The 17,924-nt window shown below is 34.4% G+C and overlaps 2 protein-coding genes and 1 long non-coding RNA gene across 3 annotated transcripts in view; 2 read left to right on the top strand and 1 right to left on the bottom strand.

The window, feature by feature from the left end:
- LOC119644843 overlaps positions 1-17,924 on the bottom strand; it is a 91,161-nt gene that overhangs the window by 19,899 nt on the left and 53,338 nt on the right. The gene's annotated exons all lie outside the window — the stretch shown is intronic.
- Positions 152-15,039, top strand: LOC119634371 (cytosolic endo-beta-N-acetylglucosaminidase-like). The gene is made up of 4 exons (XM_038028472.1): positions 152-233; positions 12,026-12,260; positions 12,340-12,488; positions 14,861-15,039. The coding sequence occupies exons 1-4, from the start codon at positions 206-208 to the stop codon at positions 15,037-15,039; spliced, it is 591 nt and encodes a 196-aa protein (XP_037884400.1). The 5' UTR covers positions 152-205.
- LOC119644844 lies at positions 6,478-7,897 on the top strand. Its single transcript, XR_005248577.1, has 3 exons — positions 6,478-6,692; positions 6,796-7,332; positions 7,414-7,897. It is a non-coding gene; the product is annotated as an uncharacterized LOC119644844 (long non-coding RNA).

Raw genomic sequence — 17,924 nt, 5'->3', positions numbered from 1 at the left:
TTGTTTTTGCCGTAAAAGTAAAGTATTATATCAAGGTCAGATGTTCTGACCGGCTATCAATTGGTGTTGATGGTGAAAACAAAAATTCAACTAATAATAATATTTTTAATTGTAACGGAAGAACAACTAACAATTTTTTAAACAAATTATATAATGAATATTTGTGCTCACGGAAGTAATAAAATTAGTAGAGTAACAAAATAAAATGTGTGATCATTGTGACGATTCGTGTAGTAAGTCTATGTGTTTGTTAAAAAATGTAAAAAAATGTTTTTTCATTTTCTTATCATTTGCCTTTTTAAATAAATACGAAATTCTCTCATAAATACATTCAAAGATAAAAGAAAATTAAATATACTTTCAATACATTAGGTAGCGTTTTCGTTGATTTGCCGTACAGCAGATAAGATTCCGTAGAACGTGATGAATAATCGCTTTTATATCGCAGAAGAGCTTTTCTTTTGGGAAACAACTGTCAAAAGCTGAAGAGCTTTATGTATGAAACTATGTTAAAATTTTTATATGTGTTATGCATAAAAAATTTCATTTAAATGGGCATAATGTTACACAAAGCATCCGATAAAATAATAATTGCGGGGGGGATTCTAGGATTTTGAATCGAAATGTCGTATGGAAAGCCATCTCCACGAAAATTATTAAACCATGCAGAAGTGATGGAAAGACGTAGCTGAAAAGTTTTTTCTAAAAATTTTAGAAATCATGCAAACTTAAGTAATTATGTATGCATAAGACCGCATTACACAATACTGCCATTTTATCTTAACTATTACATTTTTGAAGCATCTTACAACAGAGCCAAGTTAGCAAAAGTAAGGGAACGGAAAAAGCTGTCGTTGCAACAATGTTCAAAATATGTTATCAAGAAGAGGTCTACTACAAGCACATAAGCGGACATCAGTAGGTTAATTAGCTTTTACATATATTTTCAGCCTAAGCAATAAAAATGTTGGAATATTATTTATAATCGCCATTAGCCGATGATTATACATTAATTTTATTCGCTTAGGACTACGGTCTATAAGTTAAGAATTTAGTAAATTTAATTTCATTTACGATTACCGTCACTTTGCTGGACCAAAAAGACGTCTGCCGCAAAATTTTAATTGAAAAGAAGGGCTTTCCGCTCACAATAGTCTAAAAATTGTAATATGTTTTTTTTAAGGTTTTCTAAAGAATATTCCACTAGAATTGGGCACGAATTTTTGTCAACTTTAAAGTAAAAAACTCGCGTTCGTAAAGTTAACGAAAGGCCTTGGGGTTTTTTATACATCGGATATTCAACAGAATATGAGTTTCTAGCGATTTATGCAAATAGGAAGAGGTAGCAGCGGATTCAAACGTGGAACGCCCCCAATGCAAACAAATTTTAGAGACTCTGTGCGTAACTTGTAATAAGGCGCTCATATGAGGAATTAGCATTAGTGTATAGGACGAACCAGACTTTCTAAGAGGTATTAAACGAAACTCTGGCACATATATATTCTCACTTTATTATTGCGGCTCTTATGAAGCAATTGTAAGTACAGTTCCCATTGACCTATTGATTACGTACGTAGTTAGTGATATCTCTCGCATATTAGTTGCGGTAAGACGTATGTAAATCTCCCATTTGTTTTGCTCAATTACTTAAGTAACTACTGGCTAAGAAATTTTAATGATAATCCTTGATAATAGCATGCAGTAATGATCATTATTCATTTTCCTTAATGTTCTCTTCCATATATATATCGTGTCCTATAAAAACGACTATTACTATCTACTGATGGGCAATCAAATGTTAAAAGCAATTATTCTCCAAATGTCACCATCATTAGAACACAAACATGCACTGACAGAGAAATGTAACGAAAAAAAAAAAAAAAGAATAAAATGTCAATAGCTTTGGTTATAACATTGCCAGGAGTAACGCATTTTTAATTTAGACATATTTCAAGTGCTCTCACGTAATTATGGGCAACAGTTTTGTCTTCCTTTTAAGGCATTTTAGTAAACAAAACACAGCTCAAATATCGTCTTATTCGTTTTATGCCTTACTCCTCGCACAATAAGTTAAGGTTGAATAACAGCAACAACACACCGTAACTCTATGTTTGAGTGCTTAAGATCATCACTAATAAAAAGGATTTTATTTTCCAAATGTAGTTTCTTGCATTGACATCCGACAAAAACTAGTAGAGATTTTAGTCTGACTGAATCATGTCTCCACCTCTACTTGTGATGAACTAAAGAAAGCTCACATAATATGTGTAGATATAATATTTGGCAGCCAAATAAAGGAAAGTTAGTATTTTATTGAAAAGAGCAAACAAGTAAAATGGCTATAGTGTGCCACAGCTCATCGTTACATACCCTACAACACCCCACCGTTGTTTCTATAATGTCCTTTCAAAATACGCCGTTATATGGGATGTCGTGGAAAAAGGTGACTGCAAAACAGCCCAAAAATTGCGACCTGAAAGGGAGAAAACGGACCGGGCAGACAAGCTTTAATCATCTTGGGAAGTGGTTCTGTATCGATCGGTATAACAAAAAGTGGCTCTCTCTGAAGCCTTTCCGTGCGTTGCATAAAGTCCACTTAAACTTAAAGTGACCTTGTACCATAAGAGTTGTAGTGCATAGTAAATGAACACTAGAAGTATCGTATTTGGAACTCACGGATAGCAACACGTCTTAGGTTATTGCAAGAACTAAAGACAACATGCTTTGTCTCATTTCTTAAGAGATTATAAAGTAATTTTCAACGAAAACCTTTTTCGGTTTCGTTTACTTTCAACGCTAACGTGCTTGTGTTTGATGTCACGTGAAAATCGTGATTTAAAAAGACGGCTGATATACGCCAAATTTCCTAGCATCCTAGTCGAACGTATCCATGTACAAGAAGTATTTTATAAATTTTATATATTGAAAGTCCTTAAGTAAGGTTTTCCATTTTTTATGTAGAACTCGGCATTAGAAGCCTCAAAAATTGCTTATATTTCAGAGGCCATGGATAGAATTACGAACAAGTGAGAGGCTTATATTTGGCAGGGGCCGAGTCTCGCATAGCCATTCTAGTCTCCAGTCTCTTTTATTTGCTTTTATTTGCCCATACGCTGCCCATATCTTAGTAACAAACAATTAATCGGGATGTCGACCGTCGTCATTGTCGTTTTAAAATGAACCCAATTTTAGGCCGACAAAACAGTTTTAAGCATTCTGTTCTGTTTGCGTGATGATAAACAAGCATAAAACAAACAAGTGAAAAGAATAAAATTTAATCACCTGCAACTTGTGTGGGCATGGCCGATTTTTTCAATTTTCCCACATAAAGAGTAGAGTGCCGTAAGGTAAATTACCGTTTGCTAAAGGCTGAAATATTCTTAAAGACGGCTGCAAACTCTAGCGTGTTCTTAAATAAATACGATTTATGTTTTATGGCAAATATCCGGAAAATTGGAAAATCGATGAATCGTGATTCATCGATTCTATGGAAACTGGAGTTGTTCGAAAAGTCAAAGTGGACATTGTATCAATCGATTCACTGACAAGCCCGCACTTGAAAAAGTTCTTAGAATGGGTCGGTTTTTCAAGATCACCTAAGGCAGTTATTTACGGCTTTTGCGCTATTAGGCGTAGAAATTCTATGTCTTTCGGTTTTATTGAATAATGACAAGTGCGGGTGCAATACCCCCAATGCAAAAAATGCACTTTCTAATTGGGCACTTCCACTGACGACGTAGAAATACAAATTAGCCCCCATTTGGCCTCAAAACATTCAGTTTTTTAATGTATGGAAGACATAATTGACTAATCTAATATGAAGTAAGCGACGCCATTTATTATTTCTTGATATTTGAATCGAGAAAATTAACCTCTTTGATCCTCGCATAAGCACTTTGCACTTAAGTCACTTTGAATTTATTTAGGTTTGAAAGGAATTTTTATGTAGATTCGTTAGGTGTACGCTAATATATTTTACATAGTCGAATTTGGATAGAAGAGACTTCCGAGTGCCGCCATATCGTAATCGTAATTAATTAACAGAGCTCTGTAAACACCCCAACAGAGGGAGATGGTAGGATCCCTTGCTTTTGGGGAGACGAAAAGCTAAACGAATAATAATAATTGAGGAAGTTACTAAGTGTATATTTTAAATAAAAAAAAAAAATGGGTCTTTAAAAATTTTTAAAAGAATTGCAGCCCTAGAGCAGTTCTTGTACGACATCTTCAAGCCAAAGCTCTTTGCGGCACGCAGTTGAAAAAACAAGAGAAGCCAATGAATTATTTGTCAATTAATCCACCAGCCATCCCTAACGTACTTCATTAGAGAATGAGAGGATTGAAAATTATTGGAATTAACCTGCGTGCCATTTTGAAAAATCGTGCTCCGAAAAAAATTTGCATAAAACTAATTTTTCGTAATTATTTGTTAATTACTCTGTAATCCGAAAACCATAAAAGCCATGCCTCGTCATGTTCAAAGAATCTTCTTTACTCTTTTTCGGCGAAGATTTTGTGCGAGGAAAGTCTATTGCTCTTGCTAGACCTATCAAAGACACAGTTGCTCCTTTTGCAGTTGTGGAATGACAGAGAAAACAGTGGGACGCTATTAATGCCTTGCTACTAACACTGATTTCTTGCGAATCATTCTAAGCGTGTTATCCCGCCTCAATGGAGCCATATTAGCACACTTTGGTTTGGAAACGCTCTTTTAATTAACGCAAAGACTTTTCTAATTTATATGTTAGTTTTTATCGGAGAAGTTAAAAATCAATGGGCAAGAGATATTACACTACATGTTCCCAGTGGAGATTCATCCGATGCAGGCAATCTTTGCGGAGTGCTTGGGCAAACGGACTATTTCCTCCCTGCCCCCTCCCAACCCTAGCTTCTCTTTTTAGAACGTTGCGAGCGTTTTTTATAAAGCAAAAAAAAAAAAGGACGAAAGAAGATTTCTGGGAAATCTTACAGCTATTAATAAATATGTGAGTGTTTGTGTAAAGCATTTCGACCATTAAATTAATTGCGGTTTTAAAATTTTAACGACCCCTTCGCATTAATAAGAGGGGGGAAGAAATGATGCTTGTCTTACAATAAAAATTCAACAGCAATCTTTTTGAGAACAATGCTTTATTGTTAATAAAAGGAAACTTTACTCTGCACTCAAGCGGATGCTATGCGAACAATATCCAGAACAAGCAATGATAGTAAATAAAATGACATATGAAAAGAATGTCATAACGAAAGAAGATAAAAGTATTCACAGTTTACATTTAAACTTGGAGCCGTTTTTTTTTTTTTTTTCCTACAAATTTTATGCTCTATATTAATTTAAAGGAGAAACTCAACAGAAAATTTGATATGTCTTATCGTGTTTCATAAATACTTTGACTTCGGCATGAATGTATGGCGGGAGGCGGGAGGCGGGAGGCGGGAGGAGACGAATTTACAATCAAGAATATGTAACATTCCAAAAGTAGACAACACCCGAACTTTATTCTTGCCTTTGATAGTGTCCGCTTCGAAGTAGGTCTTCATTTCCCTAAGCAATGCTCTTAGGTAAAAAGTAGAAGAGAAGATCTTTCGTAAGCGGCTTAAGCGTCTTAACTTAATACAAGATATTAGTTTCCCTCATCAGGGGCACGCTTGGCCGATTGGGATAATAATGACTTCCACAGCGTTGGAGAAATTTTAAATTGAAACGGTAATCTTCTTCGTTACTACGTCATCTTCTATTCCGCATTATTCGTAATTCGTAAACAAGGGGAATACGATCGATGTACTGTTCAAAAACAAACGTATTTCAGAAAATAAGTTGCACTAAAAATGCAGAACAACACCAACAATATTTCAATCTAATAAGATATCTATTAATTGATTCAATTATATTGATTAACGTATTAGTAATACGTTTCATAAGGAAACGCCGAGAAGTTTCACTACTCCCGATAGTTGTACTATTGTAAATGGTATCGCATGGTAAATACACCGTTTGCGAAACAACATTTTGCGGTAAATGACTTTCGAACAAGTGCAAATGTTGACTTATATTCACAGTTCGGACCCTTTGTGAGGCATAATTAATGCCCAATGCAGATTAAAAGATTTTTCTCAGTGCTTTCTCGAACAAATATATCGTCTTTCGTACATAGCCGCTCTGCGGCTATTTACTCCCTTTCCTTGAAGCCTTTCATTATGAACATTGTTGCCCATAAGATTTAACAGTAGTACTTCATTCATTTTAGAAAGACGCACCAACATTTAAAACGACGAGTAGATTAATCAGTGGTCTGCTCCTACTGTGTTCGCTTAGTGATTACGAATATCACATAGGGACTGTTAAAATTTGTGTTCGTCAAGGTAATTGCCCCCAAAAAAAAAATAATAATAATAATAATTGTAATAATAGATTTTCCTGACACTATTTGCAGATTTTTCCGTATGCGTTAGAGCATCTGCTTATCTTATCTTTACATATAAAACTTTCGATCCACTTATCCACTTGTCGAGCTTAATAAAAAGGGAGGTTTTCTCGGCAATAGAAGACAAGAAATTTTGTCACTATCAATCAAATTTCAAGGTTATTCTGCTGGCTCACAATTAAAATAAAATATTATATGTGTAAGCGTCAAGCATTGAAGATTCCTAAGTGGAAGGAGCATATTTTTCGTATCTATGTATAATTACTTCAAGTGAGTAAGAAATTGTGAGATCCATTGTGGTCACTCCATTGCAACATACCAATGGTTTCTTAGGAAATTTATTCCTACGATTTTTTTTTGTTTCTTTAATAAGACCAATCACTCAGGAGATGTCTCGTGTATAAAACGCGGTAACTCTTAGAAAGAGGAGAGGAGAGAGCAAGAAATAAGGCCGCAGATTCAGGAGTAGATCTACGCATAGCATCCATATCAACTGCGAGACTCAGTTGTTAATTCTCTGTTAAACTCTGGCGAAACCGACGCTACCAACAACAATTAATCGATTTGAAACGTTAGCTGTTAAAAAAATAATTGTCAAGAAAGGCAACACAAGATGATTGTTTCACATAACATCCGCCCGTCCGTCCATCCATCCATCCATCCATACAGAAGAAGCGATTCGCGATACGTTGAAGGCATTCAACTGGGAGGCGCTAGTTAATAACGAAGCTCAAGTACTTCTGACTACTACTTGTTTTATCGATGGGATACGCGTTCGCTGACACTTTGCGCTGTTTCTTCGCTTCTTACGAACCTGTACGAAATGGCTGGCTCGCCTCAAAATACCAACAGTTTTGGCATGACGCCCGCAAATGATTAGATAGGTGGGAAAAATGCATAGCTAGCGATGGTAAACACTTCCTATTTGTTATCTTCATATTTTCATGTAATAAGCGTGTATTTTCTTTATGAAAACATTCCGGTTCAATAGGTGCGTACCTGGTATATAAATAATTTTAATCTTTGATGCTAATCTACTTGGATGCTAATCTATCTGGAAGTGCTATTACTATATACGTACATATTAACTAGGAAGGATTTATAAGAAGAAAGTAATAGGTCACAAGCAAAATGTTGATACTACGAGGCATAACAAATTATTATCAACTCTCAGGAGTAATGATAATATTGCTCTCTTCTGGATTTCTTGACTTTTTTTTTTGGTTTTTCTATTCATGAATAAAAAAAGAATTTCTATTAAATCTTCTTAACGCTTGCAACATTTTAGGTTTTAAGTGGGAAATCAATACAAAAAAGCTTCGCAAACACAGAAGCAATAGCATTTAATAGTTTAAGAGGGGGAAAACTAATAATAGTATGTAAGTAGAGTATATCGAATACAAGTATAAATTATAATCTTATGGTGGTGATGACGAATTCGGGATATCTACAACTAATTGAAGACGTCAGAAAACTGTTAAACTCAAGTTAAAGTGAATTCTCGTTATCCACTGTATCTAAGAGAGAAATATATGGAAATAACACTTCTGGAGTTCTGGATCTGTTTCGAATTCAATAGGCATAGTAGGCATATGGCAGGTATGCACAACAAGATCTGAACTTATGGGTAGATACATTCTCAATTATTGTAAAACCCATCATCAAGACATCACATCTATTTAACAAACTCAAATGTACATGTTACTCAGGTAACTAAGTAGTCATGCAAAAATTTGTGAACTTGATCGTGTGTATTAATTTATTCTTTTCGACGCATTCAACTCATACGTACACAAAGGAAGCTTGGTCTTTTCATTGCAAATTCTTAAGAATATTGAGAATACGGTAAACAGTCAACCAGTCAGACGCAGCAACTTTTTGCTGATGAAGGACATACACGTAACGTAGTTTCCAATTATTTGTATGGCAATGTTACCGAATTTCTTTCTTTCGTTGGTGGATGAAAAAAGTGCATGTTGTTTGGATATTCTCTTCAAATACACTACGGTCGGGCATTTTGTGCATTTTGTGTCCTACACTGATGCTCTTACCAAAAAGGAATTTAATAATTTACGGAATAATAGTTGACTGGATTTATCTCATAGTAAGTTAAGCACGCACAGTCAGGTTTATATTGACCCTCTAACTTAGAACGTCTTGTAATGTATACAAACTTGCGCTCATGACACATTTCCTAGTATTTGTACGAATGCCCCGGGCTATCACGCTTTCCACCCTCATGCAATCAATCAAACTCGTGTACTTATGTTCGAGCGGCTTACGTGATCGCAATATTTGATTTATTTTCTCTGATTTTTCATTATTATTATTATTATTATTATTATTATTATTATTATTATTATCACTATATAGTAGTATGAAAGTGTAAGCTAGTAAAGACATGCATAGCGCATAGCGCATAGCGTAAGTGATACGTTGGCATTGTGTTGTCATAATAAATGATATCAACGCTTATGTACATATGTGCATTAATAACTTGCACATAACTCTGTTATTAGCGCGGCACAATTTACAATTTTCAGGGTCTTGATGTAAAACAAAACAATATTCTAAAAACATGTGCACACTTATTCGCAATAGTGACAGCTACTCATAAAAGTATTGATGTGGTTTTCCATAGACTTTTTTAAAAATGCATTTATTTTTGCTCGACAAGTTTTCGCACTCACGTTCACGTCTAACGAGTGAATGAATATTTAATAGAACTTTATTGCTAATGCTGTTCCACCTAAGATTTACAGTTCTTCTAATCTATTTTTATAATCATTACATAAATACCGAATTGTGACTCGTGTATTCGGAAATTTCACATGTTAATGAAGAAAAAATTCTGTTCATATTTAGTGTTCTCCTATTCGCTCGGAGATTATGTGGCAAATAACTTAAATTTTTTTTGCTTTTTAAATCTCAATTGGACGCTACACTTTAATTATGGTTTAATTAGTTGTTCGCAGAAGTAGTCGAGCCGGTAACAATCGCGGGCCAACAAATCAATATTCGCGGAATCACATCTCACTATAGTCAGTGCTCGTACGCACTAGGCTGCGACCAACTCCCTATACCATTCCCATCTCTCACTTCTTTTTCTTTCCGACCGCCACCGCGTGTTAATTAAACTGTTAATTAAACTTACCGTAAAGCAACAAATTCATATATATTGCATATATATTCATATTCACATAGATGTCCAACTCAGTATATATATATATTATTATAACTTTAGGTGAACTAATCATTATCCACTGAATCCGTTAAATTGTCGCGGCAAGCGTATAATCGCGGACATTGCACGCCAACATTCCCAATCGTGGTCACAGCTAAATTATTCCTCGCTTTTATTAATAAAAGTTTTGATTACGATTCACAACGAGCATAACCCTCATAAATTGCTGCCTTTTTCTCTCAATCTCGCAATCTCGCAATCTCGAAATGTTGTTTCATTAAATCCGATTTCAAATTTTTCTCGATTAATAAATCTTTTCGAAATACTTTCCGGACTGACATGTCGAAGTTTTTATTAACAAGAAAATTCCACTTAGCCAGAAGACGGCTATCAAGATTTCGCATCATATAGATGTTTTGTTTATGAGGTACAGGGGCTTTACGAACGCCACTTAGCAGATGCTACAAATAAAATGGAAAAGTGTTGACTACTTGGCAGTAAATGAAATAAGCTGTGTCCTTATTCGATGGCTAGACTTTCCAAATTGCTTCAATTGAAGCTCGAATTTCTTGCCCCACCACTTCCACCATATTCTCCAGATCTGGTTACCCGCAATTATTATTTGTTTACAAATCTCAAAAGAATACTCGTGAGGAAAAACCCAACACCGAACTATAAATTCATTGCGAAAATTGAAACGTATTTTGAACATTTTTTAGAAAGCGTTTCCGGAAGCTGATTAGACTGATTAATATTACTCTTTAAAGGTGAGTATGTTGATGAATACAACAGTTGCATTTTGCAAATAGAACTATTTTGCCTTCGTAGTTACGGACAATATTGGCCGTTGTATTCCGAATTGTAGATAATGCTTAAAATTTCTCTCAATCCGCTGTAAGTTTACCCATAATATTTAACTTCAAAGAAGATAGAGAATAATACAAAAATCTAGTTTATCTGTATTGGAGTGAGCAAGCCTACGATCCGATTCAACTTATCTTAACTCTATTGTACACGGAGTGAATTGAAGACTTAAGGAAATGATCCGCAATTTTGATGTTTTCAGTTAGCACGAAAGGAAAAAACAAAAATGTTGATAAGCCGGGTCTATCGGTTTGTTTGGCTACCTTTCGAGGTTAATAGAAATTTGAGGCAAAGCTCCACGTTGAAGGACTATAAATATACACGCAACTCTCTTCTACATGGATTTTGTGTCCTAGCACGAATACCAAGACAAATTGCTTTTAAATTCTAATTTTGACAGAAACTTACGGGAAACTTATTTATCTATAGAGCAACAAAATACAATTGGGAAAATACTGTAATCAGAAGTCGATCGGTCTATGCCAACATATGTGTCAGTGGCTTGGTTCACTACGTAGAGTACCTCGCTCTTAGCTCGTCGTACTTCGATTCGTTCAGTGCGTATCGGTACATAGAATGTAATAAATGATTGCAATAAAATTGTGAAAGTTGATGTTCATATCAGTTCGTAATAAACGTGCGCCCTAGTTATCAAGTAGCGATAAATAATTGCGAAATTAATTTTTATTCCCAATATCGGTTACAATTTTTATATGTTGTATTTATGGACTGAACAGTAATTCACGGTACAGTAATTTGAATTCTTTTTGTAATAAAAAAGAATTTTATTGTTGTTTTATAAACATATAATATCGGTTTCATTATTACTTTTTTTGCGCGGCTTTTCGGGAAAATATTTAGAGTTTTTTCATATAACACGATTTTCTAAACTTGTCGAGCATGTACATAAAAATTTATCCTACGTCGCATGTAGTAGTGCAACACGGCCTTCTTCGCATGGCTGCCTAAGAAACACATCTACCATGTAAAAAAAGAGTTTGGTGTATACATAAGATATATTAATAGTAGACTTTTCATTATTGTATGTTAATAGTTATATTATGTATATATATATATATATATATATATAAATATATATATATATATGTAAACATGTGTGTTTATGTTCATGTTGCATTTGGATCAATTTTCAATTAGTTTGGATTATTAAATTAAGTGTTTCATGTTTTGCAAATAAATATGGTTTTCTTTATTTATTAATTTTTTAAGGATGAAGAACTCGATTTAATGCTCATGAGAAAATTCTCTCGGAAATGAATAAAATTTTTCCGCATTTTCTTTCCAAAAGTATATAGAAAGCCCCATTTCTTTATAGTAATTACGATAACACTTTACATAGTTACAAAAAAAATACATAAATAAATTTGCATAAATTCAAAAAAAAAAAAAAAAAACCTTTTTAAAAAATTACAAGAATCGTGAAATAAACCTTAGAAATAAATTTTTAGTTCTAAGCAAAACTTTGCAAACTACGGTCTTCTCTTCTTTCTCACTTTATTAAACGCATACATTATGTCCGATTTATCCCTTCAAGATCAATTGGAGGCAGAAGCGCTGCATAATAACGAACAGTTGTTGAATTTTAAAGTACGCAGTAAACATATCGACTGGCATATGTATGTAAAGCCCCTTCGACCACGCTACGCAAAGCCAATTTATTTAAAAAAGCAGTTCAATCTCTTAAGTAACTATAACGAGCAAATAGATGACAGCAATCGTAGAGAGTTACTGCTTTGCCACGACATGATGGGCAACTATTTGGAAGATAGGTAAGGCATGTGAACTCTTGTAAACTTTCTCGTATTTACATTTTTCTAAATATAATTTTAATTTTGCCTTTATGTTCAGGCATTTTAATTCGTCGAAAAAATTTGATGATTATCGTTTCTACCATTGGTCCGGTGTGGATTATTTCTGTTACTTTAGTCATCATTATGTAACAATACCGCCATGTGGATGGATTAATGCAGCTCATAAGCACGGAGTGAGAGTTCTAGGTAAATAAATAAAATCAAAGAAATGTTCGTCGTTTGCTTAAGCGTGATTATCCTGCCTTAACATGAGCATCGAAAACGATCAAGTTATATCCTATTTATGATATTAATATCGGGCCAGAGTAACTTCAAAGGAAAAAGCAACCTATACGCATGGACTAATCAAAGCAAAACCCAATTTTATCTGCTTTTTTCTATCTTTCCGCCAAAGTTGACTTTAATTTTAATAAAAAAAACCGATACGTTTAAGGCAGTCCTGCCTACGTCTTCATATTTCGATTTGAGTTTTCGCCTTGCCATGAAATCTGTACATTAGGTTAGAGGTTTCTCTTAGCTCTATTTGTGCTTGCTTATAAAACATATCGGCTCCTCGATTCAACTCGATTCCCAGCATGTGTTGCATAAATGAAAGCGTAAGCAAAAAACAAGGCAAGGTCACAACTTTTATATTCACCCCTACAAATTAACTTATTACAAATGCAAAACATTTTTATTAAGTATGGATGCGTTACACTTTTTTGCTGGATCATTAATCATCAATATCTCTTGTGGACCGAAGGTTATAATTTCTCTCCAATTGTCAACGGATTGAACCCTGTGTAAAATTTGGCCCTTAACTATGAGCTGTCAGCTAGCTACTCTGATCAAGAGTGAACGTAACGTACAAGGTATCTGACGCGTGACCGCTGGAATGGTTAAAAAGAAATACAAATACACACGCAAGACAACCGGCAGGCAAAACCATTGGTATTGATAGTTTCCAAGAAAATAACATCCAAGATGTTTACTCTCGCGTAGATTTATCCTAAGGCGTTTATGTAGGACGGCAGATATAAAGACATCTGATTGAAAACCAGGCCTTTTGAAGAACTGAAAAATAAGAGTAAGGCTATGGCGGTTTTTTTTTTTCATATCAAACAATACATGCCGTGACGCCATCAGCTTCTTAGACGATATTCTGCGATTTGTTGCAGGAATTTAAGATAGTTTGGGGTGAATCTTTTGAAAACGGTGCGGATGTTCGTGAGAATCTTATCAACACCTTGCCCATTCTTGATTTTTCAGCTATGATCTCATACGCTTATCCAACTGAATTAATAGCTCTGGTCCAGTTTTCCTTCCCTTCCTTCCTTTGCACTTCTAATATATATATTTTTTTTCTTTACCTACCATAAACTTCTTAATTAAGAACTGCAACGAATGTAATGAGAAGGTCGACATAGGAGTTGGTGTAAGAAGTGGTATATCGCCACACAGCGGGCATAGCAATGCAAAGCGTTAACCGCGCATTTCTGACGCACTTTTCACAATTTAAGCTGCATATAAATTGAAGCGTGTACGTGGCCTGCGCTGACTTTCATTATCTCCATATTGAAGGCTGTTGGATAAGGTGTTTTCTCTCAACGTTTACTGAGTCATGCAAGTTTGCTTCGTTGGCGCCACTTTACGGTCATTATAATTGCCCCGAAAATGAAACAATTAAACATTTTGCTTAGAATTCCAATTGACATAAATGCATTTCAATGTTCTCTCACTAACAAGACCTCAAAGTAGAAGATGTAAGTGGAATATTATGTTAGGTATGCGCCGAATTGGTCGATTAAACGCTGCTGCTAGTAATTAGGTAAACTTGATATCAATCTTTTTTTTATTAGTAATCGTTTTGAAACATGCAGTAACAACAACAACAACAACAACAACAACAACAACAAAAAGATGAGGCGGTATATCATACGGTCGGCGAAAGAATTGGCTTATTCCACCCTTACTGGGAAATGTTGTACAAGCATCTAAGTAAAAAGAAATGTCATTTTCATACTTTATTTTTATATTGTACATCGTCGTTGGTCGTAAAGCGCGTATTGACCCAGAAGGACTTAAGACAGATTCGATTTTTTTAACACAGCACTAATCGATTGGGCATCATTTCCTAGATCTATTTGGGCTTATTTATCTATCTGCTATCTGGTGTGTTTTCTGTTTGCCAATGTTCATTTGCTCTCAAGCTAAAGGTCGCCATATCTCTCTTTGCTAGAGACGAACTTTTTCCGAAATTGGTGGATCGGACCAAATAAAACGCAGGCTTTCATAAATGACAAAAGGAACAGTTATGTAATATTTTATAAATTTATAGTAGAAAGTTGATATAAAAATCATTTGTGCCATATTCGGAGCACCTAAGCCATGAGAGATGTGACTTTCTATCAATTTTTGGCATTTATTAGACGATGTAATGTAATTGTATTTAATGCATTAGTGTTTATGTATGAGTGTTTAGCTTAGAATTAAATTTATCTCTAACTAACATTGAACTATTTCTTATATCAAAGGGATTTGAATTTTGAAATTTTTTTTTCATTTATGCCTATTTACAGGTACGTTTATAACCGAAGGTCACACTGGTGACCAACTTTTACATGATGTATTAGCATCACGCGAAATGGTAAATAATATTGTAAGCGCTATGGTGAAATTATGTAAACATTACGGTTTCGAGGGTTGGCTGGTCAACATTGAATGTAAAGTGAATTCGAACGATATGGAAAATTTATAGTAAGTACACAAGAGAGAGTTCATTTTAAATAAATTGAGCGTGATGAGACGTAACAAAAATGTAACAAAAATTTATAATATATGTTACATATTTTAAACATACATTTAAACTAAAACATATGTCTATGGCTATGTCTATCCATGCATTTTATCCAGCTACATATACGCATGTGTTTGCGTTTGAAAGAGATATTTATTTGTTGAAAACTTTTTCAACTGAAAATAAACAATTTGTTTAAGTGAACTGCGTGCTGCTGAACTTTTACGGATTATTTAAACTTTTCACATTTATGTTCTTAATGGTTTAGATTCGAGATTTATTGCAAAATAGCAGAAGAGTGCAACTGTTTTATTTTTACATTCGGGATAAAAAATATCTGGCATTCAATGCACTATTCTGATCGCCGTCTATATCTTACATATGAAAAAAAAAAAAAAAAAAAAAACCAATTGCTTGAAATATACTGAACCACTTTATATGCCGTTTTCTGCCAATCACAAGTTTGCTTGCCTCCGCAAAAAGCTTAAATAATAATTTACAACTACGTTAAGTGGTATCTGACTTTAACTCTACGACATTATCGGTTAAACATAAAGCGTTTTTCGCTTATTACCTTAATACCTGTATGACCCAATCCCAATATAATAGGCATTTCTTGCAGGAAAACAATGTACCAAATTTCGTCTAAACAGCTTAAGAATTCCGACCTGTGGGTTGAATGCAAAAACACATGAACCCTTATAAGGCAGATGGACGGACGATCTTAAATCGATTCAGAAAATGATTGTGAATCAATCGATCTAATAACAGCTGGGCTCATCTTTTTCTTCCGTGTATTATATATATATATATATATATATATGAGCACAAACTTAATATAACCTGTACTGCGTTGGCTAGAAGCGATGAAAGCCACAGCTCGGTCGCAATACAATAACTTGGGCGACTTTCATCACATCTGTTATTACAGTAATAACATCACATTGGCAACAATAACATAATTTTTGACGAAAATGCATTTTATAATTGATCCTTAGATACTTTAGAACCACTTCGCATGTTGGAAGTTTATGAGGAAACGTTATAATTCAAGTCAAGATAAATTTTGAAACATGAGGTAAAGATTATGATTGCGAATGAGAAACGGAAGGATATTTACGCAATGAAATTATTTATTATTATTATTATTATTATTATTATTGACTAATTTGTCAAGCGACAAGAAACTAGATACAGTGGCTTTTGTTCAGAGGGGGTTTTTTCGCTCGAACCAAAATAAACGCTTGTCCATTGTCTAAACATGAAAATTTATTTTACCATTTTGTGCTACCAGGGAGCACGTATTCAAATATAAAAGAAAAAAACAAACAAAACATTATTCCAGTGGACGAGGCTATTAAATAACTTCGAGGACTCGAAAAACATAGCGTCATCGATATTGCATTTTTTTCATATAAGCAAGAATACGAAGATAAAAAACAGGATATCCTTTCCGCTTAATAATATGTTTCGACATATTTTGTATAATTTTTCTTGTGTAGGAAACGGGAATCTTACTCCATTCTTCACAAAATTTGTGATGGGGTGCATGTCTGGTGATTGGCGAAAAGGGTGAAGCAATTTGGGACAGTTATATGAGAGCCACTCTTGAATTAAGCGGGACTTATGCTTGAGGTCGTTATCTTGGCAGAATTTGAATGTTTCCCAAATACCAAGTTTGTCCGGACTTTTGTTCAAATTTTCCTTCGATATCCTTAAATGACCCTCCTCGTTGAGAATGCCATTCACAAGCACCAATTTTCCGACTTGATTGGCTCCAATGTGTATTCAAGCTCGCCGCAAGCTTTTATTACAAGAACGTAATGAGACTTGAAATTGCGAGAAAACACGTTTCTAAATTCATTTCTTTCGTTATTTCATCAATTCGCGTCGTTCCACTAAGAGTTTGGAGTTTCGTTAACGGCTCTCACCGTATATGAAACATGTTAATTGTCACCTAACTCACATTAAGCTCGATTTGTTTAAAAAAACAAAAAAATATTCTTTTATTCTACGAATAATACGAACGCGTTTCTAGTTCGTATCTTGCCTTCATTATGAACGCAAAATGAAAACTTTGAATATATTTTTTCTTGCTGTATGTGAAACTTTCCTATGGAATGGAGAAAGTTTTCTTTTTTAATTAAACTTTGTCGTGTGTTTATATAACGGCATAGAATTTATTTGAAACGTTTTCCTTTTCTTCTTTTTTTTTCGTTAAGTGAGACTTTACTAATGTAGTTTAGCGAAAAACAAGTAAAACATAAAATGTAAAAAATTTTCATTTTTTTATATTTTCTATGCATTGATAGAGATATGAATTTAAAAACACATTTTGCCAATCATTGGCATGTATGCACGCATATTGGTTGTATTATGAACTCGTGGTGAAGATCAAGAGGAGAGAATTTCGAAATGAAAGAATGCCTTCGACATTTTCATTGAAGATATTTTTATTTTACTAATCCAGCTTCTTGACGGTATATGGTTTCCCAATCGAACCATTTTTCAGTATTGTTCCACGACCGGCCTACTGAGAATTTATGGATTCACACAAGTTGGAAAACATAGATTCGTTTATCGATTTCGGAGTTCGATTCGACCAAAGATTGCGCTTTAATTTGCACATTCTCTTCACGTAAAGTTAGACCCATGCTAGGTTTCCTTTAAGCGCTGTTCCAAACTGCTTCATGATCGTTACATAACAATAAAGCCATTGATGTGCTTAGTTACCCCAATACTCGAGTATGTAGATTCAATTGAATTTGTTCAGAAGCAATTCTTGCTGCTTGCTGCTTACTGGTTGGATTGGGACCCTCTTGTCTCTCTCTCTCTCTCTCTCTCTC

This window comes from Glossina fuscipes, unplaced genomic scaffold (assembly GCF_014805625.2).
Source record: "Glossina fuscipes isolate IAEA_lab_2018 unplaced genomic scaffold, Yale_Gfus_2 0, whole genome shotgun sequence".
Taxonomy (NCBI): domain Eukaryota; kingdom Metazoa; phylum Arthropoda; class Insecta; order Diptera; family Glossinidae; genus Glossina; species Glossina fuscipes.
This window is presented reverse-complemented; position numbering and strand designations above follow the sequence as displayed.

Bases quoted from the DNA above. Each gene is read 5' to 3' on its own strand.
- LOC119634371 (XM_038028472.1), top strand. From the start codon at position 206: ATGTGTGATCATTGTGACGATTCGTGTA. The intron at 234-12,025 runs GTAAGTCTATGT...TATCCCTTCAAG, and splicing joins TCATTGTGACGATTCGTGTA to ATCAATTGGAGGCAGAAGCG. The intron at 12,489-14,860 runs GTAAATAAATAA...GCCTATTTACAG, and splicing joins GCACGGAGTGAGAGTTCTAG to GTACGTTTATAACCGAAGGT.